The sequence below is a fragment of the Larimichthys crocea genome, chromosome VIII, assembly GCF_000972845.2.
Source record: "Larimichthys crocea isolate SSNF chromosome VIII, L_crocea_2.0, whole genome shotgun sequence".
NCBI classification, from domain to species: domain Eukaryota; kingdom Metazoa; phylum Chordata; class Actinopteri; family Sciaenidae; genus Larimichthys; species Larimichthys crocea.
This window is the reverse complement of record NC_040018.1, coordinates 11823865-11851105: the sequence shown is the minus strand read 5'-3', so window position 1 is coordinate 11851105 and position 27241 is coordinate 11823865. Positions and strand designations below refer to the sequence as shown.

The window sequence follows — 27241 nt, the reverse complement described above, 5'->3', positions numbered from 1 at the left end:
GGACACCTTTCAGCCTGATGGACTTTATTTGAAATCCAATCGTGTAAATGGGGCAGATTTCTACTCCTCTTTCTCTCCGTTGCCTGCTTTTTTTTCCCCCCTCTTTCTCTCTCACACACGTGCTTGTATATGTTGCATGTGTGCGCCATGTGTGCATGGCTTTATGAATATGTTTGTGTGTATATGCACACTATAACTTCTATAGCTTTGAGCCTGTCACTGTTTCTGCTGCTGACTTTTAAGCTCAGCTATTGTACTGTTGTACAGCTGCACACCTGCTGCAGAGGATGGACCAAAGTGTGTGCTGTTTATCTCTTATTTTGTCTTTTTTTTAATTCAAAATCACCTTGGGTTAAATATGTATTTACAGATCTCAATGCTTCACTTAAAAGATAAATTACTGTGTGATTACAGCATGATATTCCCTCTTTCAAATTAAAAAAAAAATGGTGAATTTAGGCTGCCTGTTATAAATTACTGGGTAATTTATAAACAAATAAACTGTGGTATTCTGACCTCACTATAGCATCTTGTGCATGACTGTAAACAATTCAGTAAAATGAGTAAATTTCATGATACCTCTAATTGTCAAATGAGTGGCTGCAGCATATTTTATAACAATGCCGAAATAATTCACATGAATCTGTTCTGGCTTTTCCACTGTAGAGGGGAGAGTGTTTTATTGTGTGCATAGTTTGTCTTTTATAGCATCCTTGATTTAGGACTTGTCTTGTTTTGTATGTCTTCTTTAATTTTACTGACAGGGCATTGCTTTTGGAAGCAAACAAAAAACAGGTGAATTACTCAGAACACTAAACTGAATTCAATTTGACTCCACTGAACTGCATTGTTTTGAAGTCTTTATCATTTTTTAAGGATTTGTGTTGCTGTTGCTGAGGGATTTAGCAAAGAGTGACACAAGAATTCACTTCACCTTTTCCCAGTCTTACAGATCAGTCGGCCTTTTATTCACGCGTATGAGAACAGAATTTTGAAATTATGAATTAACAATCGAGTAATACATAAAGACAACAGGCGGATGCACCAATTATAATTCATCTAATTTTACACACATATAAAATAAATCTGTAGGAAAAACAAAAGATCCGGATAAATACCCAAATCGTTTAAATGATGCAGTCTGAAGGATATAATAAGCCTCGATGCTAATGCACATAATATTTCAGCAACATTATTATTTTATATTCTGAGCAGCCTTTTTATTTCAACATAAATTTATATATTTATGTTTATATTTGAACCCTAACCCTTCTCTTAGACGCTTTTCGCGACGGATGAAAATGTCTTTATGCTAAAAATAAATAATGAAGATAGAAGTGACTCTAAAATCAGTTTCAAATAATAATTAAGATATTAAAATTATCTTATTAACTGACTTAGTGAGACCACAGCTCTGTCTCCAGGAACACAATCGGCTGAGTATGGATGATTAGCCCTTCATGAACCATTGCGAATTCAGCGTAAAATTGTGCCCTCTCCGCTCCAGTGCCATCACTCATGCTCTATATTCATATCCAAACTGCATTAATGTCATGTGTTAAAGCCCCCCGCCCCTTATTTTGCATTTTTTCTCCCCCTTTTTTTTCCAGCTAATAAGCGACCTAACTCGTTCATGTCATCAGCATAATCGCTTGGGAGAGGTCTTGAAACCAGGAGATCTGGGTCCCATCCTCTGAGGAAAGACAGGGTTTGTGTAACTCTCTTCAAACCTGAGGGGGAGTTTGGAGTGTTTGGTCAACGACAGTGGTTCCTGGAAAAGATCTGAATCGTTTTATAACCAAACCCAGCTGCGGTCTGGTGTGCGCTACAGTCTCTGCGTACATGTGTGTGTGTGTGTGTTCATCTGTATGAGGTAGAGAGAGAGAGGAGGGGGTGACTGCGCTTCCCTTTCCAAGAGAGAGAGAGAGAGAGAGAGAGAGAGAGAGAGAGAGAGAGAGAAAAAAGTTTGGTCATTTTCTCCCCTTGACTCTTTTTTAAGGCATGAACGACGAGACCTGCGTTTCATACAGCGATATGACATCCATGGATTCATATTATAGCCACACTGCAGCGCAAGGTAGGGATCACCAGACGGACCACTTTAGGACATTCCCAGCCACTGACACCAAATACAGCCCCACTGCCTTCCTGCCCAGCAAAGGTCAGGCTTACGGAGAAAAGTCCCGGAGTCCATTCCAGCAGGAGTGCCAGTCATTGGATGCCGCCGCAGCTGGGCAAGGCACTTTCAGCAAATACCACCTCTTCATGCAGAGGTCTTCTTGCAAAACACCCCCCGAGGAGAGCAAACTGCACCAGGAGAGCGGACACAACGGAGCGCTCATCCCATACTGTGGTGAGTGGAAACAAATCAACTTTTGATTGAGTTAAACGTGATTCTAAGTTAAGGTGAGGACAGCCCGGAGCTGAATTTGTTTTCCTCGTAAAGGAAATGTCAGCAGAAATATATTGTCAGGAGCAGCCTTGTGTCTGATCGTGTCTGATACCTGTGCAGGTTATTTTGAACATGTCAGCTCATCATCGCCACGTGTTCCCACAAAATAAGCACTTGTAAGTGGTTTGGAAGTTTCGATCGCAATTAAGGGCGCAGATGCGTAAAGTGGCCAATGAGTGAGTGAACTGACAGTCTGTTTTTTTTTTTTTTTTTTTTACTACCAGGCTGATAAAATCACGTGTCTATTTCAACAAGTTTATGCTTTTTTAAAGTCCATTTGATCTGTTGTCTCCTTCCTGCCTCTTATTAGATGAGACTCATCTTTGTGCGTAAAAACAAAAGCAAACCTCTGCAGCAGCACACAGGACATCCAAGCTGGTAACGGCACGGCCCAGCAATTCTGCGCGTAACACAGTTCAGAAGAGACATAATCTTCCCGACTATCAAATTGTCCCTTTGGCCATCAAAATTAAATTAGGGCGCATTTAATGCGATAATCTGCATTACAATCCTTAATATTGGAGCTGAGTCGGACAATTGAATTAACAGGTTTTCAGATGGCATAAGCTCCAAACTGATAATATTTTCATTTCATTGCTCTGCCTGATTGGCTCCAATTATATTTAATTGCGCGGGGACACTGTTGTAATGAGTGAATGATGAGGGTGTAAATAAAACTTTGACCCTCGTTAAGCAGGCGGTCACTTTGAAGCAATATTCATTCGTGTTTATTTTTCTCGCCAGAAAATCTTTTTTTTTCACCACATAACCTGAACTGACACACACACACACACACACACACACACACACACACGCACACACAAACACACACACACACATGACATGAAAAAAACTGGAGTATCCAAGAGGAAAAGGCGAAAAGGTGGAGAAACTGAATTCAGCTGGTTTGACCTCAACTACATGAGGAGAACACACACGGACACACACAGACACACACGGACACACATACACCCACCCTCACAAAATTTAACTAATATTTGATATCATTACAAAAAAAGTTTGAAGTGTGCATCAGCTTAAAAAACAAAAAAGCGACAGAAATCAGGAGTCAAACAAACAAAAATGACTGTGTGTAAATGTCATCATCATGTTTATGGTCTCTTTAGGGCCACACTGATATATTTTTTATTAAGTTCTGCATTTTTTAAAATGCATTTTTTATTCCTGTATTTTTTTTATTTTGGTTACACTGAGTTGGAAACAGACGTGTTATACTGTTGAGGTTATCTACACAATAGAAGCATTCTGGTCATAAATACATTCAAAAAGTCTGCAGGGCACACACGCACATACACACACACGCACACTCTCTCTCTCTTTAAATTATAAAGTGTATAAAATATGTCGTGGATGCCTCAAACATCCACTTATGTGTTTTGTTGTAAACTAGTGAATCAAATAAGTTTGTTCAACAACAATAATTTTTCTATATCGATAAGACCTTTATATAAATAATGTACAGTAACAACAACACCTAGCACACATAATACTACTACTAATAATAACAACAACAGTAACAACAACAACAACAACAACAACAACAATAATAATAATAATAATAATGATGATGAAAGGCTAACTTTGTCACTTTTACGCATGAATTCCTCGTCCTTTTTTCCATCCGTATTTAAACGTTCAGTGGAAACAGTTTAAAGATGTTTTCACAGTTTATGGATCCAAAATGTGAAGGACTGAGATCAATCTTTCAAAACGCTCAGACAGATCTTTTTTTTTTATAACAGCTGTAAAATTTTATTACCTAATAACCTTGAAATAGATCCGGTATATCCAGATGATATAAAATTTTTTGGCTATGTTGTAAATAAACCGCAGTTATTGGAGTTTTGGTTTATTGTGCGTAAACTGACATTTGAATCCAAACCGTGAAGAAAGACAACAAGCAAACGAATTATTTCTAATTATAGTAAAAATATATATATAAACAATCCCTCTAATTCTCACAGTTTATTTATTTATTTTAGTTTATTTCTGTGTTTGCACAGATCATGCGCACGAATTTGGTGCGTTTTTGGTTAAATGACATTTTATTTAATTTCTTTAGATTTTGTTTGTTGGATTTTTCCACCACGCTTGGACTTTTGGAGTGAAACATGTCAGTGCAGGTTGTCAGGTTTACTCGTAACAAAGAGCTTTCACAAATAATGACCGGAGTCACAGTGAAGGGAGGACAAAACATCTCGGCGCTAAGGACAGGACGAGCTTTGGCATTAATGCGACTCAGATGTCAACCTCTGCGTTTGCCTTCATTTACCAGTGACTTCAGACACAAACCTTGAACTCTTCAGACCAGGAGGAGATGCTGCTTTTAGATTGGTGAAATTCATGTTTTTATCGTTTTATATATATAAAGTCAAGGTTGATATGTAAATGAGGCAAAGATTGAGTCTTTTCTGACAGATCGAAATTCGTTGAGACTGGTGGCTTTCTTTGTGATGACTGAAGGTTTTACTTAACCCATCTTTTTACTGACTGGACACAAATTGAAGGCAGCAGTAAAATATGCTGAACCTACTATAGCTGAGGAGAAAAATGGTAAATGATTCCTGATGTGTTTATTGGAAAATGCTGGTGTATTTTACTTCCTACCTAATTTCTTTTATCAAACCTGTATTTTACACAATCGCCGGGTAGTTTCAAATTGTCACAGAGTGGCTCTGTTGTTATAATTTGTGGCTTGATCCCGTTCAGTCAAAAGGTGATGTGATGACAAGAGCTGTCTGAAGTACAGGCTGCCAACTCAAACTGAGACATTTTTCTGGACGATGGAAAACAGCATTTCTGTCTAATAAACATTTAGAGTCACTACAAACACAGTTATATTGTGAAACTCAGCAAAAATAACAGGCGGATATCAAAAAGACAAAATAAGAAATACGCAGTGAAGTGTTCAGACAATATTATTTAATAAGGGTGACAATACAACCATAAAACTACTTTATTACAAGTAAAAGTATTGCATTTAACATTTTACTGAAGTGAAAGTTTTGAATATTTTCAGCAAAATGTGCTTTAAGTTAAAAAAAAAAATCTAAGTAGTCATTATGTTGTGTGAGTACAGATATTATTGGGTTATTATCACTGAGGCATAAACATACAAGCAGCATTTTAATGTTAATTTAACACTGGGTAGTTTAATCAGCAGCATTTGCATGTAGAATTTTAATCCTCAAACTACAAATAAATCCATAAATAAAAAGTATTTCTCTTCTATGCTGAAGATTAAAGCTGCATAAAATGAAAATGCTCATGTCAAATAAATGCCTCAAAAATGAAACTAAAGTTAATGATGGCCACCAAACAATGAAAAATATATAAACACATTTACTGTAAAAAAAATAGTCAAACTGCAGAGGGAGTTCTTGATTGGAAAAAATGGCCCTGACAATGAGTCAATCAGCCACTTCACAATCTTAAAGCAGCCACCAACACGTCTTTGTGATCCTCCAGAGACAACACACTTCCTCTTTTGATGTGTCCGTGTCTTCTCTCAGTGTCTGAGGGTGCTGACCTTTAGCTCGGCTTTCCTGCCCTCGTCTGTTTGGAGAGCAGGGTGAGCTCTCCTGCATGCACACAGCAGGGAAAATCCATTCGAAACCCCCTATTTAAAAGTCTCTGGTGTCAAAGACGAGTGCTTTGCAACATTTGGGATCCAGTTTGATGTAGTAAACATTTAATTACACCAATAAGACAAAGGATGTTACTTTGCTGTTGCATGGCTGTTGAGCTGTAGACCTAATTATAGTGGGATCACAGCATTTTATCGCTTTTTTTGTCTTTTATACTGACTAATTTTGCAGGGTAATGACATCTTAGCACCAAGAACACACTGCTGGTGTAATTTGAAGACTTAAAAAGTATACAAGTTTATTCCTACTTAAACCATAATTTATTTTCTGGGTAAAAGGAGAATTCAATCCAGTTCTGCTGCCCAGCAAGAATAAATGTGTCATTCCCCGCAGAAGCAGTTCAAGGAGCAACATTTAACATTGTGATTGCACTGGCTTTGTGAGATTTTGTCACTGCCATCTCCTGCTTTTTTTTGTTTTGTTCTTTCACCATCTTTAACCCGGCACAAACCATTTCAGCCTCTCGTAATGGCCGTCTGTGCTGATTGGTTCGAGCAGGGAGTAATGGGAACCAGCCCTACGGCCCAGACAACTGAGGCACACTTCAGCAAGTCAGTGACATGAGTGGAGGTGACAAGGACTCAGGATCATTTTACCATTTAGCTTTAAGTTTGGCAGGGCAATTTACATTAGGCTCGGTTTGCATGGCCGAGTGAGAGCAGTAGGGCAAAAAGGCTCATGCAGTCCAGGACTTCCTTTGGTCTGTTTGTCACCGCGTCATGTAAACTGAACACTGAGACAGAAACCAACCATGGAGGACGGCATCAGGACTGCACATCACAGATTCTGTTTGAGTTTTTTATTTTTACCTGTTGAGTGTGGGTATAGTAAGATCACTTTTTTTTTTACTGCACTCACTTGACTATAGTTGATTTGATTCAAATTTCTGTTATACCTTTTTGAGGCGTTACCTTGAAGGTTTTTCAAGAGACTCGTTTATCCAAAAAACTGCGTCATTTCTGGGTTTTTGAGACAAAATGTTTTAATATTGAAGGAAACTGGTTTTAGAACTCGATGGCTTTTGACAGGCTCAACAGTGACTTGAAGTGAAGAATCTTAAAATGAATTTCAACTAAAAGTATATTTTTGAATATAGTAAATATGGATGGTGAAGTATAAAAACACTTTCCGGTAGTTATTTCGTTTTCTTATTTTTATGCTTTGTTCAATATTCATTATGTGATACTGACAGCACCTCTGTGGTATTTTTCATGTAATATAATTGCACTAGACCTATAAAATACAGTGGCTTTGCTTGTCTTATTGACTTCAAACCTCCTACTTCCATGGTGGACAGGCCGTAAACCATTTAATTAAGATTTTGTTTTTCTGACGTTTATTAACATTTATAATTATTGTAACATATCCATATGACAGATAGAGAATTGTGATTCCAAAACCTTCCAGATTTTTACAGGTTTGTTGTTAGGACTGGTTCATTTGGGGTTTTTTGGAAGTTCTTTTGTTGCATTTTGTGCTGCTGTTTGAATATTCAGATTTTCAGTCCCAGAATCCTCTACAGGAAGAAGCGATAGTGCATTTTGTGCAGCAAGTTTCCCGGCAAAGTATTTTTTCATTTTATGTGCGTGCACACAAATATGTACTCTAGCAAGTTTTTCCCACTTGGATTGGAATGTTCTCTTTCGATCAGACAACAAAAACACAAGATGAAGGAAATTTTGTTTTGCTCCAACGTCTGAGAGAAACATTTGGAAGAGAGCTGGTGGGAGGGAGTGAGATGCAGAGTGGGAGAGTGCGAGGAAGACAAAGAGTGTGTGAGAGGTGATTTATCAGTCTTAGACTTTATGGATTTTTTTTTTTTTTTTGCACAGTCTGTGAATTTCACACAGCCTGCTGAGATAGATCATCACTCTGCTCAGTCAGCAGAGTTAGATTTCAAAGTAAATGGCTACTGATCACATGGTCACAAAGAAAACTTAACTCTCGCAAAAAACAAAAAATGTAATGTGCCAAAGGTTCTGTCTCGATCGATTTCCACAGCTTTGGTGTGGAAATGCACCGTTTGTGTGTGTATGTGTGTGTGTGTATTGTCACAAAATGATTTGATGAATGCACCTGACACCACACCAAGCAAGTATAGTGTCAAGCTATTCATAGCCGTGTTATTTGTACTTCTAAAAGAGACAAGGTTAAATTTCAAGAACAGAAGGTCAGAGAGACTTTGACTGCATCTTCAGTGGATGAAGAAGTACTAAGATACTTTACATAAAGCAGCTTTAACAGTTATTTTCATAATAACAATGTATCAGTGGTAATATGAATGATGAGCCTACAGGGAATAACATGAATCTGCACACATGAGTTTTATAATGAGTTCCAGCTTATTGTCCAACTGTTAGACCCGCAACATCACGGTTTTAATTCACTCTCATAGTGTTGTTTCTTCTCAGTACCACACAGCAAAGTTGGCAGTGGACATAGAGAAGCATTCAGCAGCTAAAAAGCGAGATAATTTCCACACAAGTTGGTGGGGACCAAAAAGAAAGTTTATATTACACGTATATTCATCAGGTAACCAGAACCAGAACACACGACTCCAAATGAACATTAACGTTTCTGTGTAAATGCTAGATGTGTGGAAGTTCACAATGCCAACTTAAAAGGTGGTAATATGTCAGTGGTGTAGTCACACCTGTTTACACTGCCCCCAAGTGGCCAAAAAATTAGCTCTTGCAGGGTTTAAGTAAAAGTGGCAGTATATCAGCAAATGTACTTAAAGTATCAAAAGTAAAACTATTTATTGGGCAGAATGGATGCTGTCAGTGTTAAAGTATTACACATTATTTTATTTGATCATTTCTAATAATGCATTGATGTGTAAGCAGTATTTGAATGATGTAGTGGGTGAACGGTTTTATATAGTTGCAGGTGTTTTAAGTGTTCATCGATCTCAATTATCTAATCATATGTTTTGCTTGTTTGCAAAGTAACTCTAGTAGAAAAAGGAAGACGGAGTAGAAGAATAAAGTAGCATGAAATAAAAAAGTGCAGTACTTGAGTGATATATACTCAGCTAGAGGCAAAACCTCATAAATAACTTCATATATCATATGTATCATATCACTCGTGCCTTGGCTTGATTGTCCGGCCCACACAGCACCAGAGTCTCCGCCTGTCTCTGTCTTTGCAGCCAGGCAAGATTTAAGAGTTATTAAATGTTCAAAGCTCCATGTTACATCCCAATCCATATTTGAAGTCAGTAAAACAAATCCCAAAAGCGCATACAAATAAATACTTGGCTCACACGTTTTCTTTCCTCTGTTTCCTCTGTGTTCAGCTTTCTCCTTCCTTCCCTCTCTTCCTCTCTGCTGTTTATGTTTCCCTCTTTCTCGGATATTTCTTTTTCTGTTTGAGCAACATGTTGTTAATCTCTCTCAGTCGCCGCGTGGTGTGTAATTTATAGTGTTTCCTCTTAACACTGTGAGCTGACCCCAGTCATCCCAGTCAATAAAGAGGCAGGGAAGGTGCCCTGTCGCTTTACAGCCAGTTAAATTACACTTTGATGTTGCCCTCTCGTTTTAAACTGTAAATTAATAGCTGTCCACGCTGAATGTCTGACCCACGAGAACGTCATTCTGGCGCTGATGTCCACACGGGAAGTGGCCTCACAATGTTAAAAAAAGAGCCGCGCTGGAAGGTCTTAAATCAGATTTATTCTGACCCTGATGTGACTGCGTTCAAATAAATACTAAACCGCGGCATACGTTGTGTGTGAAAACTTAGACGTGTGTACAAACTGCGTTGTTCTGCAGTCAGGTGGAATTATTCCCGAGTTCAAATGCAAATGTTCTGAAGAAGTTTCTGTGTATTGAAATCCTGCAGAACTTTCTCCGAGCCCACCGCACAGAGCTGCAGACTCTCCTCTCTTCTCTGTTCACAGTAATTGGAACAGATGCTGACTGTTGGATCCACTGCAGCAGAAAATAGAACATTCTGTGGTTGCAACTCAAAACATTTTGCATGGCATATTCGTCTGAAAAGAAAAGAAAAGACAAAGAAAAAATAAAATGTAAAAAAAAAGTTTGGTTTGTGAGCTCGCTGGGTTATTGTTGCGACGTTAAAGATAGGACGTGCAGAAGTGCAGGTGTAAGCTGAAATTGTCTTTTTGCGTAATTGGGAGAAAGATTCAACTGCACTCACGAACGCTGCGGAAGAGGCTTTGATGAAGCGTATGTTTTTCACAGCCCTCTCTCCGCAGACATTATATCCTGGCATGTTTGCAATAAGGCTTTCCTATGTTCTTCATACATATGGCGTTCCCTGCAGGAGGGCTCACTGCTGTTCACCTTAGGCAGTGTCAGACAGCCTCACAGCTACAGCGGATCGCATGGATAACAAGCAGGAGATTGTCACAATATCCAACTCCTGCCAAAAAAACATCAATGACATGCGATATAAACAATGGCCTTTGATCAGCGAGAGGCCTCATGATTTCAAACAGCCTGACAGCTCTTGCCTCGTGGGGACTGTGGGTGCAGGCCAGGGAAATATGATGAAATAAACTAGAGAGTATTTATGCTGGGATAAAACACATTTGCTCCCTTCAAACCTAACAGGATGTGTTAGTCATGGGCTGCGAGACAGTGTTGCGGACGCTAGACCCCCAGCGGTCAGTCTGCCAGTCCACCAAAACATAGTCCCACAGTCCATTTCCAGCACAGTAGGTCAAAGATCTCAGGAACTAGAACCTCGGTGCTCATTGGATCGTGAAGGGCTGAAATGCATCCTGTCCGATTCTTCAACTTCTTATCTTACAAGATAAATTTTACCATCTAGCTCTGTGTACCTGAGCATCAAACCTCAACACTATTTTGGTAGTATTGGTGTATCGAAGACCGCTAAGTACTGAAAGTTTGTATCATCTGCTTTCTAAAATTTCGTACTCTTTATTCTGTGCACAGCGCCATCTCACCGAGTTTTGTTCAAATTTGTTCATATTCCTCAAAATAAAGTATTGTTTTCAGTATGGAAAATTGGGTATCATATTGGCGCTGCTATCCAAAACATTCAGACAAACCCAGCCCGCGCCAGATCATAAAATAGACTGCACGTGTTCTTAACAATACAGTTACAGTTCAATATGAACTGGTCTGACTTCAGTATGTCTAAGAAAAGAACATTTTCCATGCACCGGAGGCAATTTATGTATCTTATAATGAGGAAAATTACATTTCAACAATAAATGTAAGACATACGCAGGTAGGTCATATTTCGTGCACAAAATATTGCATTGTCAGAACAAAACAAATCTGCTAAAAGGTGGATCTCACATGCCTGCATAGAATGAAATAACATCAGTACGCCAACTCTGCACGCAAACCTTCAAAGAAAAGCAGGTCAAAGGTCACATGATGTTGATAAAATGAAAGCAATCCCAAAATATAACAAACAAATATGTATTTAGAATGAAAAAAAGCAAACTTCATCTTTAATCATTTGTTACATTCACACCACAAGCCAACTGAAACTAAAATCATGCATTTGTAGTTTTATATCTCATGTTTTGGCGAAATCCCACAACCCTTTTTCGACATTTTGAAACATCCTTGCACCATCTTGGTACTCAAATTTAGTCTGAGCTTGAAAAAGACATGTACAGTTTATTTATTTTCTCAGAAATTTATTTGTGCACATATCTGTGAGAGAGTTAGCCAATGACAAGCAATCCATCCGCCTCACCCTGCAGCACATTACCCAACATGGCTGTGAGTTGAGGGTCACTGGGTGTGTGTGTGTGTGTGTGTGTGTGTGTGAGAGAGATCTTCTGTACTGACTGAGTACTGAGAATTGGACACGAAGCTCACACGCAAACACACACCTCCTGGTTCTAACCTGACAAATTGTTGAATGGGCAGATGAGCAAAGACGTCCTCGATCCTGAAAATAACTTCACCTCAGATGGTATCGAGGAGAAAGGAAGCTGCAGCGCTGCAAGTCACCACTAGACTGAGCCAGAGAGAGGCTCCCAGGCCCAGTTAAACAGCCTGAAATCATGGATGAGTATTAATCCAAAGATGTTTGTATAAACTGGATAGCTCAGTAAAGGGCAGCAACAGGCTGAAAAGAGATGCCAGCTTAGACGAGAACACTGGCAGAGATGCGGCTGTGGAAATTTATGATCAGAGAGCTGCCTGAGGTTTTACAGTTAAGCAGCAGCCATGAAGAAAGCAAGTGTGTGTTTGTGTGTGTGTGTGTGTGTGTGACAAAAAAAGAAAGAGAGCGTGCAAAGATGGATCTTTCTCTTTTTGCGTGAGCTACAAATGACTCCCGAGCAAATTAACTGCGACAGTCTTGCTGCCAGGTGACCTTGCAGCCACATGATAGACCTCAACCACATGCAGGACTGATGAACAGAGTCTAGTGAAGTGAAACAGAGGGGAGGGTGTGTGTGGGTTTGTTGTGTGTTTGTGTGTGTTTGTGTCTAAGAGAGGGTGCGGGTGGTTGGGGAGGGTATGCAGTAAAAAGCTGCAACTTTTTGTCAGTCTCAAATTATATGGCCATGGTGTCTGTTCCCCAGCACATCACAGAATGATCTATGAACTACAACTGGATCCCGTAAGCAGCTAGTGATCCAGGCCATCCATTAAACAGGCACAAACACAAACAAATCGACATATACCCAGCAACGCGTGCCAACGCGTTTCACAACTGTCGCAGAATTTCCTCACAAAGAGCAAGAAATTCCTTTGTTCCACCCTATCAGACCTCATGAAATATTACACTGATCCTACAAATAAATCATAAGTTAGTTAGGAATACACCGCCAAAGGCAAGCAACTGGATGTTAGAGCTAAGTAGAATAGAGGCTCATTCAAAGTCTTTTAAACTTTATTTGCTCTCTAAAGGTACGGAGAGTAATGAGCAATGTTTGTCGTCCAGGTGGTGGTAATGAAAATATATCTAATTCACAGAAGAAAAAGATTAAATCCTCTTTCGGGATTTGACTTCATATTTTATGAATTAAAGTCAGTATTTTTGAATGGTCATGTATGAAGTGCCAAAACTCCATTTCCCAGAAGCTTTTTAGTGACAGATGCATTATGGATAGCGTGTATTGCAAAAAGCCAGTTTCAATATTTTGAATGAGGCACCCGGAGTTGAAGATCTTTGAAGTCTAAATATCATCAGTGTTTCCCGTGTTTTTTATCGTCCCAATCCGCACACATGATTTAAATCAGCTAACTCTGCATTGCAGACTAAATCTTAAAGAATAGCAGCAGAGTGAAATACATTACATATACATCTTTCTTAGTATACTTTTATATGCGGCACTATGAAAGTGACAGGTTGTGTCTATAAAAGCTGAGTTATAGCACTTTTATTTTTTGCCTGACATCACGTCATACTTCTTCAGTTAGAAGGTAACACATGCACAATGATTTTTTTAACAGTGCTCATGTCCTTCCTGTTTTTTAGGTAAAGACAGCTCAGGTCTGACAGACTCTGACTTGGCCCCGGACTCGGACCCACCTGGAATGGACACCAGTTACCTGTCTGTGAAGGATCAGGGCGTGAAGGCGGCCTCTGATAGGCCACCAGGCACAGATTTGTCAAGCCCTCTGGACAAAGGTGATGGCGGCGAAAGCAACAAGGGCAAGAAGAGACGCAACCGCACGACCTTTACAAGCTACCAGCTAGAAGAGCTGGAGAAGGTTTTCCAGAAGACGCACTATCCTGACGTTTACGCCCGAGAGCAGCTGGCACTGCGGACTGACCTGACTGAAGCCCGTGTGCAGGTAATGCAGGAGACTCAACTTGATTGGAAGCTCATATGCAACTAGACAGGCACGAAAACAAACAACCGCTGATAGTTGGAAACACAAACCAACAAACACATGAGATTTATAATAACAGACTGAGGTTCATTTAAGAAGTTCATGTTTCTTCTATTTTTCCCCAACAACGTCATGCAACAACATGCCTGTCCTGTGAAAAAAAAAGAGCTCTTTTTCTATGTTTAAACAACACAACCTCATGGATCCTTCAACATCTGCAGCTCTGCACAGATAACGTCACTCACAGAACAACATGAGAGATTTATCTGGTAATGTGGGAGTTGAGGGGAGAGAGTGGGGGAATGGGAGCTAACAGAGGCCAGGGGGCCCATGGGGATGAGGTTTGAGCTGCCTGGGCCTCATATGTGCAGTTTTAGTAGAGCAGACTTTCATCAACATATGAGGAGGCTTGTTTGACTCCGCTGTGTGTCGATGCGATCATCTTGGTTCTCTTTGTACCTGCAGTGTTCTGGGTTTTCTGAATTTGTGAGTTCAGTTCTGCTGTAATGAGTCGAGCCTGAGGCGTACAGCTCTGACGGGGACTGAAACCCTTCTGGTGACCTTCTGGTGTAATTTACATACACTGCGGTCATGACTGCTGTAATGCATGCCAACATTGGTGAAAGAGACCTCCACCATTTCTGTACATATGTCTGGTGTATGTGCATGCCTGTGTGTGTGTGTGTGTGCGAGTGCACCATGGTCTACCAAAGCCCCTGGATTTTCTGTGTTTTTCTTTCATTAACATCCTGTTTAGACAAGAATGTGTCCCCGCTGTGGTGTCCAGGGTAGGTGTGAAACTCTTCCCATGAGTTTAGAGCAAGTTAGCGACTGAGATTTTGAGTCATATCTAAATGTTTGAGACATATGACAACATAAAACAAATGGAAAGACACAATATTCTGGTTTCACTTTTGTTGTGTTCCGGTGCCGTTCAGGGGATAAGATAAGAGCTCGATTCAAACCAAATCTTTTACATGACGAGCTGGAACGGTGACCAAAAAGGCTTTGCAGTGAAACACAGGAAGTCTGTGCAGCCACAGGGTTATAACTCAACCCCCGAGAATCCGAGGGTTTGCTGCTCTGCTCTGCTCTGCAGCTCATACTATCACAGACCTGGCTTCCTCAGATGGGTGCAGCTTTACAGCCCTCGGCTCTCCCAGCGGCCCTCTTAAACACTCAAGTTAAAAAGATAAAAGCCACGAGATGCCTAGTCTGTCAGAGAACAGGGCTCTGCACTCTATTCAGGTCATTCACACGCGAAAAAGACTCGCAGCTCATGAATTCCACGTCTGGAGTGAAAAAAAATAAAGAAAGAAAAACTCTTGTACTAAAAAAACTAAAAAAAGAAATGCCAAAGAATGTGTTTCTGAGGAGGGTGATATTACACCTCATTGTCTGATGGTTCTCATACAAAAAAAAAAAAAAGCCAGTCTCAGTTAAAAAAACGTCGGGGTCTGGAGTTGTTTGCTTTCTCAGTCTCAGTCTTTCAAAGGGAGAAAGTCAGTTCAGATCCGAGTCATACGCATTACAGATACATGGGAAGGTCAGGGATCAAGGGTCGGGGTTTCAACAACATCACATTTCTCAGATTTGCCGTTCTGTTTGAGTTCACCAGGCAAACACAGGTGTCTGTATGAGTTTATCAATCCAAACAGGAAAACTTGATTTGACCAATTAGGAAGGAGACGATGGTGAATACAAACACAGGGTCAGTCCGACATGGAGGGATGCTAATGTTTTATGTCAGTTAAGGAATACATTTAACCAAGAAGGGTGAGGAATCATGATAGAAAATGATCTTTAGTATATGGATATTCTAAGTCAGGCTCTCAAAGTCAGATTTAGGGATTATATTAGTCGATTGTTATTATCAGTCAACAAACAGAGTAAAAAATCAGCTGCTGTTTTCATAATCATCAATTTTACAGTGATGAGAAAACAAATCATCAGGTTAAACAGTAATGAAAAAAAAAAGCTTCAGCCCTCGTCAGATTGATGGGTGAATATATAACTGCATTCATACAGAATTGGGATAAAATGCATACATATTTGAGCTGTTGATATTGAGGTCACAAACCTTTGTGTACTAACATTAAGTTGCAGCGTACACATCTTTTTCTATCACTCCACTTACCTCTACCTCAGACGGGAAATCAGACATTATGTGATGGAAGATTTTGAGGAAAATAGAACAAACTTACATTTGATAAAGAGCAACACTGGTCAGAGGTGTTTCCACGATATTATTAGTGCTATGGGGGTGTTGGAAAACTGAATCCAGGCTCAGCCTTGGATTTCTTTTCACTTTGGTATGGAAGCTGACATGAGTGACAGCAGAGGCGGGTTATCAATCCTCTGAGCCGGTCTCTCACTTCAAAGTGTTTTCAGCCCTGTACAGCTCTCCTGCTGGGGCCAGTTTGGCATTTCTCTGCTCTTTCTCTCTGGGGCTGTAACATAAATAAAGCCTCATTGAAAGTCCACCAGCTACTTAAGCTGTCATGGTCTTTACCAATTACTGTCACGACGCAGTGTGTGCAACATAAAAATATGTTCTCCCTGTATAATAGCCAACAGACTCGGCGCAGAATGGACAGAGAGCAGATGAGAGCTGCCGGTGACACTGTATATTGGGAAGCTGAAATACCTTATAACTATCCTAATGTACAATAATCATAAAGCAACACTTCTTTTAGAGAAACACAGTGGTGATCCTGAGTGAGACAGTGCAGAGGAAGATGTATGAAAACATCAAGGAAAGAAGGATTACATCCTCTGGCGTGTGCTTCTTTAACTTAGAAGGAGAAAGCATCTCAAAGCCAGGAGCTTCAGGCTTCAGGAAATTAAAAAGGAAAATGCAAACAAACCCAAGTTATAATCCCACCTCACTTTTCAATTTCCCATATTGCCTCCTTAGATTTGTGGCGATGCGTCTGAGCAAAGAGCAGATACATGAAATAGGAGAGATCATAACAGAGAAAAAAAAAAGTATTTGTTGCAAAATTTGTGCGATAATCAGTCGGGTCAGCAAGTAACAATCAGATAGTTGTATAACAAAGCATTAAATTCTGACATTGAGTTTTGATTTTGCGTGACAGGTCTAAAGCCCATCAAAGACAAATGTATTTAGATTGCTTTCACACACTCTGATGGTAATTCAAACACAATAACGTGTTCAATAAACAACTGTGTCAGATTTAGATGTCAGAGATGATTACAGAAAACATTAGTCATGAGAAAAAATCCAGACAACAAATAAGCAAAGGTGAGGGGGGTGAGATGTGTTTACATTTTGTTAGGAGGACCTAAGTGAAGTGAAGGTTGCAGCACACTGTTTACAAAGGCCATTTTCCAGATCCTCTTTTTCTTGACAGTTTCCAGTATGTTTAGCTCATCCTACACACACTTGCATCTGTATTCCTCTGAATTGTGTTTGTACGTGAGCACTGTAAGGAAAGAAGAGTGCGTTTCTGATGTGCTGCAGATTTTTTTTTCTTCCTATTTCTAGCCTTTCAGTCTTCTGGCAGTACTACATGGGATCATTTTAAAGGGAAACTTAGATTTCTATCTACCTAAAAGTATTTCCTTCAGATTTGGGGGAACTTCCTGTTAATGGGTTTAGGTGTACAAGTTCACTGCACTCCATTTTCCCTGTTTTTTTGAATTTTCAAACCTTCCATTGACCCAAGACCAGGACTAGACTACTTTGGTTAGATGAAAGTAAAGATCCCTTGTTCTCTGAGACAAAACAATCCTGCCAGTTTTATAATGTTCAGACATTTTCTCTCTGCAGGTGTGGTTCCAGAACCGAAGAGCAAAATGGAGGAAAAGGGAACGTTTTGGTCAAATGCAGCAGGTCCGGACACATTTCTCAACAGCTTACGAGTTGCCTCTTCTCACACGTCCTGAGAACTACGCACAGGTACAGAACAAGTACTTCAATACGGATTTGACTTCCATTAAATCCATTAACTCGCACATTTTTTTCTCAAAACAAACCCAAAAAATGATTTCTTGAGACAAGGTCAATTGTTTTATTTTGACTTTGATTCCTTCCAGGTTTCATTCACTTGCAGATAGGTTTATCACAACAATAGTCTCCATTTTCCTTTGCCAAAGAAAGTTATGTGTCAGCCAATGTGCATGATCCTTAAAGGAAGAGTTTGACATATTGGGAAATCACTTCTTTGCAGAGAGTTAGGTCAGACGATTGTTACATGTTACATCCTAAAGACAATTAGCTTAGCTTAGCACAAACAGTTAAACAGTTTATGTTTATTATGTAAATTATGACTCAATTTATGTTTTTTTCTAAAGTTACGTACTGGAACTATTTTTTTATCGTTTGGGCACAACGATTTCTTGGAGTCTTAAGTAGTTGCCTAGCAACTGTCATTTCAGCTCAGCAAGAAACCGAATAACTATTATTAGTTTAGATATTTCTTAACATTTCGCATGTTTTCTTATTGTGTTTTGGATTTTCAGACAACTGATTGTGATTTTTTCAGCAGTATTTTTTTTAATGCACCAGTATGGAAAGTTCAAAACAGTTTCCACTCATAACAGCATTACCATACAACAAAAATGTAACTATGACAATAACAAAACAAGTAAATGTTTGGGCTACTCGCATGGATTGCCTTTCTAAGCCAAGATTCAAGCCTTGTGTACTGCAAGCAAAGGGAAAGAGATGCCTGAGAGGCAAGAAATCAATCTAAAGTAGGAATAGTTATCTAGTGTATACACACATTGTAGTTAAGTTCAGTGTTTGTGTTTGTTCATTTCTGTCAGGATGCACGGTACAATAAATGAGCTCGTAAAAGAAGCCAGTGGTGTTAATGCCACAGTGCAGCCTCTCTTTAACAATGTTGATTTCCCGTCAATATTTCAGATTCAGAACCCTTCTTGGATCGGTGGCAGCAGTGCAGCATCTCCCGTGCCGGGCTGCGTTGTGCCCTGCGACACTGTCACTCCCTGTATGACACCTCATCCCCACTCTGCCAGTGGGATGTCTGATTTTCTGGGCGTGCCGAGCCCCGGAGGTCACATGGGACAGCCTCACATGGGCAGCCTGTTTGGAGGATCTCCTGGCATGCCCACAGGCATCAACACGTACGATCTCAACATGGACCCTGACCGCAAGTCCTCCAGTATTGCCGCTTTGCGCATGAAGGCCAAAGAGCACAGTGCAGCCATATCATGGGCCACATGATGTGTTGATACCTGCTGGATGGGGGACTTTGTTGACCCCCTGAAATGTCTACAGAAACCCAGAATGGAGTGAGGGGGCACTATGATTAAAAACTCTTAAGGCAACAGTGACTACCTTCATAAATGTTGCAATAAATTAAATATGCAAATACACGGATGGGTGAAGATTACTCAAAGAGAAAACAACAAGAGATTTGGCGAGATAAGTGGCGTGGCACTGCCATGTTTCTCAGCGCCTCTGGTGGGAGAAAGCAACCACAGTGAGAGAGAGTGAGCTTTGTGGAAAGCTTAGTGGGAGGTGATGCTGTACTGTATAAGATGAGTTGCAGTGTAGTGGTGATGCTAGGCGAAGGAAAATGTTTAATAATTTCAGACAAATCCATGCACTTATTTGCTAAAAATACAGGAAATTCTGTTTGTACAGTGCTTTTAGCGTCATTGTAGTTCTCTGTTCAGGTGCTGTTTTACTCCTACCTTATTATTTAAATTTTGAGTGTTATTGGTTTTTTTTTCTCTCCAGTCATGCAAGCATCCTTAAAAAAACCTGAAATTCAAGTTTAGTTGTTATATGTCATGTACATATTTTTATAAGGTAATCATTATCAGCCTTAGCACACCCAGAAGTGTGTTCGATCGCACTGCGCCTATGCTACAGAAAACTGTTTATATCCAGCATATCTGATGCATTATGAAGCTTCTCAGATTCAACACAAACATTTCAGTTGCTAAAAAAAAAAAAAAAAGAAGTTTGAAGTGGCTCTAGCATTTACAAGTCAAACAGACGAAATGTGGTTTGCTTTAGTGCGGTCAGGGTGAGAGATCCACCTGCCACACTGACTCCGAGCCTGCTGATGGTCAGAGGGAGGAAGGGATGGAGGAGGAAGTGGTGTGTGGGAGTATGAGAGGGGCACAGCAGGCCTGCTGCTCTCAGGGCTGAAGAGCCTGGGAGCGCCAGCCTCCAAACAGAGCCAGCTCTGTTTTCAAGGAGGACAGACTCTGAGTGGACATGACTGTGCCCCCTTGCATTTCCAGTCTCAGGAGTTCTAGAGAGAGAAGTGCCTACTAGTCAGTCATTTGGCCAGAAATAACAGCAAAACCAGCAGCAGGGACCTTTGAAACAGAGGAGGCTGGTGGAGATTTCACAGTGTGTTGACACTCTTAAACACTGAAAGGATGTCAGTGTTCAACAGCTTTTTTTTCCGGATTTTAACATGGCTATGTTTGGCTGACATAGCCGACCAGTAAATGGTCATGAGGCAGCATAAGTGTTTTTGTATTTCATTCTCTTGTTCTCATTATTTCTGTCAAAACCAAACCAAGGAAACCATCCATCACATCAATGCAGATTAAACTGCATTGCCTTTTGGCTATATACATCTCAGCTGAATGAAAACGAGACTCAGATGGTTTGTTACACAGAATTACACAGATTCTCGCATCTCGAGCTGGATGTGGCATCTTGGACAACTCGTCCTCCATCTAGACAGCGAAGTCCTGTTTTTACACATCTAACATATCTTAATTATTTTGGATAACTGTGTTTTTAGTCAGTGAGGCAACAGGAAGAGTCTTCTTTGGGAATGATGTTACAGATGATGTACTAGCAAAGCTTTATTCAGAGACACAGACTCCCAGATTCAGTTGTTTTTGGTAATTTGATTAGTTAAAAATTTGTGAATTTGCACCGTTAAAGTGCAATATCAACTGTGTCCTGCATTTTCATGTGATCTTGTGATCAAAATCTAAAACCTTGATTATTATAATTTATAACGCATGGTGTTTAATTCTACAAGTGGTGTTTAATGAAATGACTGTACAACAACTGACTCCGAAAACCTGGGATGTTCACTCTATAGTTAGTGTGCATCACTGTCCGTGATGGGAACTTTGAGAGGACATGGGCTCAACAGCAAATGTTAACCACAAACAGGTTAATCCTGTCATGTCAACACATAAAAATAGTTGCGTTGTGTATTGTGTAGCAGAAGGCACAATGACAACGCAGATAGTGTCCCAAGTTACAGGATGGAGTTGTGGGTCAAGTTTTTGTTTTGCAGCCCCACTAGTTTTTTTGGCATGATATCTGAGCAGGACCTGTCCGGTTAAAGCACCGTCAGTAATCTTGTTCCTTGTTTCCACTCCCTGTTTGCATCTATCTAGGCTTGGAACAATATGTTTGTGTCTCTCTCTGTGGAAAAAGAAGAGAAGGAGAACCAGCCAGAAATAAGCCCCACGCTCTGTGTCCAGATCATAACCTTCATTCAAAACCAACATTCATGTCCTCGTATCATTCAAATCTTCGCATTGTAAAACTCGTTTTCCCCTGGTGACTGCCTCCACCAGTGACAGAAATAGTAGATGAGGGTTTACCAATGAGGTTATGCATGCTCTTCCTTTGTTTCCAATGCCTTGATTTAGGCTTGAAGCATAACAAAAGCTTTCGTGGTTTGAAAAACAAACCCGATACCTTGTAGTACACCTTCAGGCAGAGTAACCATTGCTAATTCTCTAAGCTGAACCACATTCACCGTCCTTCTGGGCAGGTAAGAGAATCAGGGTGTAAGCTATAACCTGTCAGCAGAGCAGATCACCCTGGAGTCTTGCAAAATTACATCCGGTTTTACTCTTCAGCACAAATCCAAGGCATATGCATAATCCTGACTACAGAGCGCATATCTCAAAATTATGAGGGTCTCCTTGCAAATGTGGACATTGGGGGCCCCCTGCGCTCTAGCTGAGGGGTTGGACGGAGGGCGAGCCGTGAGGGCGTCTGCTGTGTTCCGGTGTTCTGGGAAAAGGACAGTGCACACAGCTGCGCTCAGGGGGTAAATGCAAAACAAACATGCCTCACACATGCTTCCCCCTCAGCTGTCATGGCTCTGCTTTCAAAGATTCACCCCCCCACCTCCCCTCCTCATGACCCACCTCTAGACACACACACACACACATTGCACTGCGCCTCTCCCTTTGCTCACTTCCACGATGTCCACTGGCTCTAAGCTGCAGCCCCCCATCGCAGGGTCTGAGAGACAGCCGCACGGCCAACCCAGGAAGGCTTTTTAATTAACTAACGCTGAGCCATGTGGAGGCTGTGGACGGCAGTATAGTGTGTCAGGACAGACAGGGCCGTCTGTCTTCTAGTTGGTTTATTGTAGACTGTTCCTCTGCTCAGTGCGCACTGACATACTGGCCTTCAGTAGCTCAGGTTTACACAATACATGCTCACAGTTTTCACTCTTTTCTGTGTATTTTATTCTCTTAAACATCTCCACAGAAGCATTGTTAATGCGAGATCTTCCTCCTGTATGCTGAAAAACTTTTCTCATTTTCTAATACTACTGAAGTCAGGCAATCAGTATAGGAGTAAATATATGATAAATATGTGTGTGCTGTTGTGTGCATGTACATTTTTGTGCATGCAAAATGGATTGAAGTGTTATCAGACTTTTGGAAAAGTTACTAATTAGATGTTATGTTTTATTTTGTGAGACAATTTATCGAGTGTATGACTTTTTATCATTTGGTGGTACATGGTAAAAATTGTATTTTCAGAGTTGTTTTGACATTGTTTTTCTCTCGATACGTAATTCTTACGAGTTTCAAAAGTTTTTTTTTTTCTCAAGTTTTTGTGGCTTTAAGCTGTTTTTTTTTAAATGCTTGTGTTACATTTTGTGTGTGATTAAAGTACAATAAGTTATTGCACTTCTATTCAGATTCAGTATTTGTCTTTCAGTTTGTTAGGAAATGCCGTACATGCCCGACAAGGTTTACACAGAAAAAGCCACAGTATATAAAGGTTCGAATTTCTTGCAAGGTAATGTTGGTGAGTTCTGAAACCACCGTTACCACACAGTGCAGAGAAAAATCAAGACAGCTATTCTCCTATTAGTATTTAGAGGTCACTCAAGTCGCTCCCAGTTTCAAGAAAGGACTTTCAAGTGATCAACTAAACATACTGGTTGGCCACAACTTGCGAGTAAGTTGTCTGAATTTGCAGGGTCTTACTGCATTGCACCACCCTGCCAAAATATTGTGTCATCCCTGTAGTTACATTCTCAAATCCCCACACATTTCAGTCCCTTTGAAGGGACTAAAGTGCTGAAATGAGATCGCACAACCCGCAAGAGTGTCACACTAATTGAAGTTGACAAAAATACGAACTGCGCCCTTTTGAACTGCTGACATTGAACAGGGTGGATTAGGCAGCGTATATTAACAACAGGTGACAGGCTGGAGGGAGCAGTGGATTGTCTGTGTCATGGAGGGTCTGCTCCGGACGCTCTGAGGTTCAAGACTGGAGTAAAGACAGATATGAAAAAGTATTACTTCATCTTCTTCCCAACTAACTCATACATAGATTGCAAAAAAAAAAGGGACATTAAAACTGTGAGACGGGGTGTCTTTAGTTATGTATTACAAAGTCATATATGTACACTTAGATACATAAACTCAGTCAAAAATTTAAAACAATTTCACTGACCTTCTGAAATAAAAAAAATAAAAAAGGCAAATAAAAACATGAAAAGGAAGTGTTAACATCTTAAAGACTGCACTGCTCTGTGTTGGTCTAAATACTGAAGCTGGGACAAGTAGTGATGAAAGGACAAAAAAATATAACACACACACACACACACACACACACAAACACACACACACCATGTATAATAAAAGAATAAAAAAAGGATTGCATCAACAGTTTGTACACATCTGTTTTAAAAAGTGTGGTTTGGAAGTTGTCTCTATACTATACAGTATGTTTGTCAAGCCCCAGGCATACTCTCATGTAGTGTTCAAACACATAAACGCATGAAATGACTTAGTGGATGCTTCAATGAGCATCACTGCTTTCTTTATGAATGAACAAAAAAACCCAGTATAACCAGAAAGTCTAAAAATTCACAAGTCAAGATGTTCCAGTAGCTCAGCATCGATATTTTAAAATCAGCAGTTACTCACTTTACATAAAAGATTTATGGTACCAGCTTGGTCCAATCTTGATTGCGTAAAACAGACCGTATGTGGCCGTACGCTTTCTGTACATCATCTGTTAGCCACCATGCTGTGTGCTCATCACATTCAATTAGCCATTAGATAAAGCTACATAGATATTTCTCTGAATTATTTCCTATATATCATGTAAATTAAACTTTGATCACTGTTCCTTTTCACACAGCACGGCTAAAAGAATCAGGTCCATGTCAGATTTTGAAAAAAGAAAAAGAAAGTTGAAGCCGGAGCATCATAAATTATGACTATCACACAGCACTGCTGCAACATACAAATATATATATATATACGCTGTATATGCTGATTCCAGCTTTTTCCAGCTCTTAAACTGTAACAGTGCGGAACCACAAGCCTCCAATGAGTCATCCTGTCAACCAAACTTCAGACTCTGGGTGACCGTCCAATAGAATTCATGTAACATTCGTCTTGGTAAGTATTGGTAATACTCTAATCTTTTACATTAAGTCCAATAAACAAATCAGTCTAATCACACTCAGCACTAGTCCTCTGTCTTTCAGAGCACTAATTTAATGTCCTGTACAATTTAAATTAAATTTACAAAAAAACTAAAAGTCACTTGGAGTGAGGAGGAGCATGTACCACTTTAGTCTGAATGTTGACGTTCCGATATAAAAGATGATAACGGTGACAAATGTTGAGTTGTTGAGGCCGTGACGAGGTCCAAACATCTGTTACGTGCTGGTCAGAGGCTGCCGATGTTGGGGAAGCTCTTGAGCTTCTCTGGGAAGTCGTCTTTATAGAGTACCGGGTCTGCACGGTGTTCCACCACCTTCAGAGGCATTGTACCAAAAACTGATGCAAACTTGTTGATGCACTCAGACCTAGGGGGAAAGAAAACACAATTTATTTACTTTAAGGCTAAGAACATGTGTTTATCTAGCAGGCTGTGATTAGTGATGCTGTATGACATATATGTAAGCGGATGAGATCTTTACTTTTTTATTTTTCAGCCCATCTTCATCATGTTTGTTTATATCGCTGTTTACTGGCATGTAGAGACCACATCTAGTTATTGATTGACCTTTTTTTTTTGCCTGTGTATAAAATATATAGGACTTGAAATAAATGATTGCGTCTAACTTTAAAGGCGTAACTAGAAAGACTGGAAATAATTAAGGTGGAGTTTTTTTTTTTTTTTTTTTAAAGGGAGCAGTTTGGGGAGCAGTTTGTTTAAAGGTTGCAGCGTTTCCGCCTGCAATACAACACTGTTGACTACAATTTACTGCACGCAAGGTTCTTTTGTAATGAACAGAAAATGCTGCTGGTAATCAAAAGTGAACAGAGAAAAAATGCAAACGCAGTGTTGGGAGTCTGTTGGATTAAGTCAAAGAAACGATCTTTAAATTACAGTACATGTGCGCCATGGTATTTTTACAATCAACTCAACTGTTCAACTGTTTTCAAAAACAAAAATAACTAGGTATAAAAAAAATATTCTACTGCTGAAATTCTGCACAATATCCCAAGTCAAAGTAACGTAGGAAGTGAGTTAGAGTTCGTTCACGCAGAAAAATTCAAACAAGATTCTTCTGTGCTTATTTCACTGAAGATTTCCAAAACAAAGTGCCATACCTCTCCACCATGTGCGTCTGATCCAGAGACAGTCCATCAATGGCAGTACACTCAGGGCACTTGAACTTTTTCCTGGGGGTCACCTAAATAGAAGCAGAACAAAGTCACACCAGTAACGTCGGCTCACTTGAACGGTTTTGTTAAACCTCAGCAGCTCAGACAGAAGCTAATAGACCAGTTCCAGTCTGATGAAATAAGTTTGTGACATCCTACAAGAATTTTTGTCATGAACAATGTGGTGAAAAATGTCTGAACTCTCATCAGTGGGGCTGGAGAGAGATGACGTATGGCTTTCATCTGTCTAACCTCCATCACATCTACTACACTCTCAACACATGCCATGCCTGCACCCGTCGCTCTGAACCCGTGAATGTATGTGTGTGTAGAAGAAAGTTTGAGACACAGAGAGGAAGACAGACGGGCATGATTGGACACAATGAGTGTTTTCTAAAGGAACCTATTGGAGATGTGGTGGGAGGCGGGATCGTGGATGCAGGCGTAAGGAAGTGTGCAGGTTGTGATTTGATGGCAGGGTGTGCGTGAGCCCCAGTGTGCTTAGAAAAACATACTCCGAGGGGGAGTGCCACTGAGTGACACCCAGATAAGGGAGGTTAAGGCCGGGCTTTAGCTCGGGCCCCTGCACCTGGGCACAGTCAGTGCGGTGAGGAGGGGGGAGAGGCAGTGGAGCTGAAGGGTGAGAGCTGATCAAACCCAGAGATGCTGGTCCGCCCAAAGTCAGACAGAGCTATGAATGTACCTTTATGGGCGCTTTGCCTGTGATGTTAGCCACCAGGAAGTTCATGGCAATATCTTCACAGTTCATGTGAGCGTCCACCCAGTTCTTGATGTCTCCTGGCATCTTGTATGTGTACAAATAGTTGAAGTACTGGAAGGAAAACAAATGATTCAATATGTACAATAATGCAGACACTGTTTGACCCAAGAGCATGTGGGAGGAACCACTGCACGAGAATTTGCTTTGAACTGAAGTGAGTGCGTGAGCTTTAACTAGAAGTGAGATAACCTCGCTCTATCTATGGAACTCTGCTCATCTATCACTCTAATCGTGTTTCCTACACCTACCAAAACAGAGGCCTGCTGGAAATTCTCTAATCCTTTTGGCAAAGTTCATTTTTTTAAATTGATGTCCAGATATAATAGATAGTTTTCCTTTCAGAATTGATACTGTGTACATAATTACTAAGCTAAAGTTCTAACATCTGTGAGCAGCTTTATGGGAAACTTCATTTCAGTCCTGCTCACCTTGTGGTAGAAAGCAGCTCCGGTTAGAACCATGGAAACCTCGTTGGTCCACTCGGATTCATACTTCCACTTCCCCATTTCATGGTCCCAGAGGTGCAGCCGGCCAGGGTAGCCCACCAGTCTGTCTGGGAACTCCCTCCACACCTTGATCGAGAGAGAAGACAGATCGTCACATTTTCAGGTGGTTTCTTAAACTAATGATTGTTTGTTTTTCATGGTACTCGTGGTTCAAAACATCTCCCCAAAAATCA

General features: G+C 40.3%; 2 protein-coding genes across 3 annotated transcripts in view; one reads left to right on the top strand and one right to left on the bottom strand.

Moving 5' to 3' along the window:
* The first annotated feature begins 1669 nt into the window (after positions 1 to 1669).
* On the top strand, positions 1670 to 24326 carry alx4a (ALX homeobox 4a). Its single transcript, XM_010731135.3, has 5 exons — positions 1670 to 1708; positions 2000 to 2353; positions 13558 to 13877; positions 17710 to 17838; positions 18808 to 24326. The coding sequence occupies exons 2-5, from the start codon at positions 2002 to 2004 to the stop codon at positions 19126 to 19128; spliced, it is 1122 nt and encodes a 373-aa protein (XP_010729437.1). The 5' UTR covers positions 1670 to 1708; positions 2000 to 2001; the 3' UTR covers positions 19129 to 24326.
* ext2 (exostosin glycosyltransferase 2) overlaps positions 23884 to 27241 on the bottom strand; it is a 19125-nt gene continuing 15767 nt past the window's right edge. For both annotated transcript variants that reach the window (XM_019272599.2, XM_010731147.3), the window contains exons 12-15: positions 26991 to 27134; positions 26485 to 26613; positions 25728 to 25810; positions 23884 to 24976 (exon numbers count right to left, since the gene is read on the bottom strand). In XM_019272599.2, the coding sequence (XP_019128144.1) occupies positions 24838 to 24976; positions 25728 to 25810; positions 26485 to 26613; positions 26991 to 27134 (495 nt within the window). In that variant the 3' untranslated portion in view covers positions 23884 to 24837. The remainder of the gene's footprint in view (positions 24977 to 25727; positions 25811 to 26484; positions 26614 to 26990; positions 27135 to 27241) is intronic.

What these genes read in the sequence shown, in the direction of transcription:
- alx4a (XM_010731135.3), top strand. Translation starts at nt 2,002, where the DNA reads ATGAACGACGAGACCTGCGTTTCATACAGCGATATGACATCCATGGAT. An exon ending in AGCGCTCATCCCATACTGTG is followed by an intron (nt 2,354 to 13,557) that starts GTGAGTGGAAAC and finishes CCTGTTTTTTAG; the next exon opens with GTAAAGACAGCTCAGGTCTG. An exon ending in TGACTGAAGCCCGTGTGCAG is followed by an intron (nt 13,878 to 17,709) that starts GTAATGCAGGAG and finishes TTCTCTCTGCAG; the next exon opens with GTGTGGTTCCAGAACCGAAG.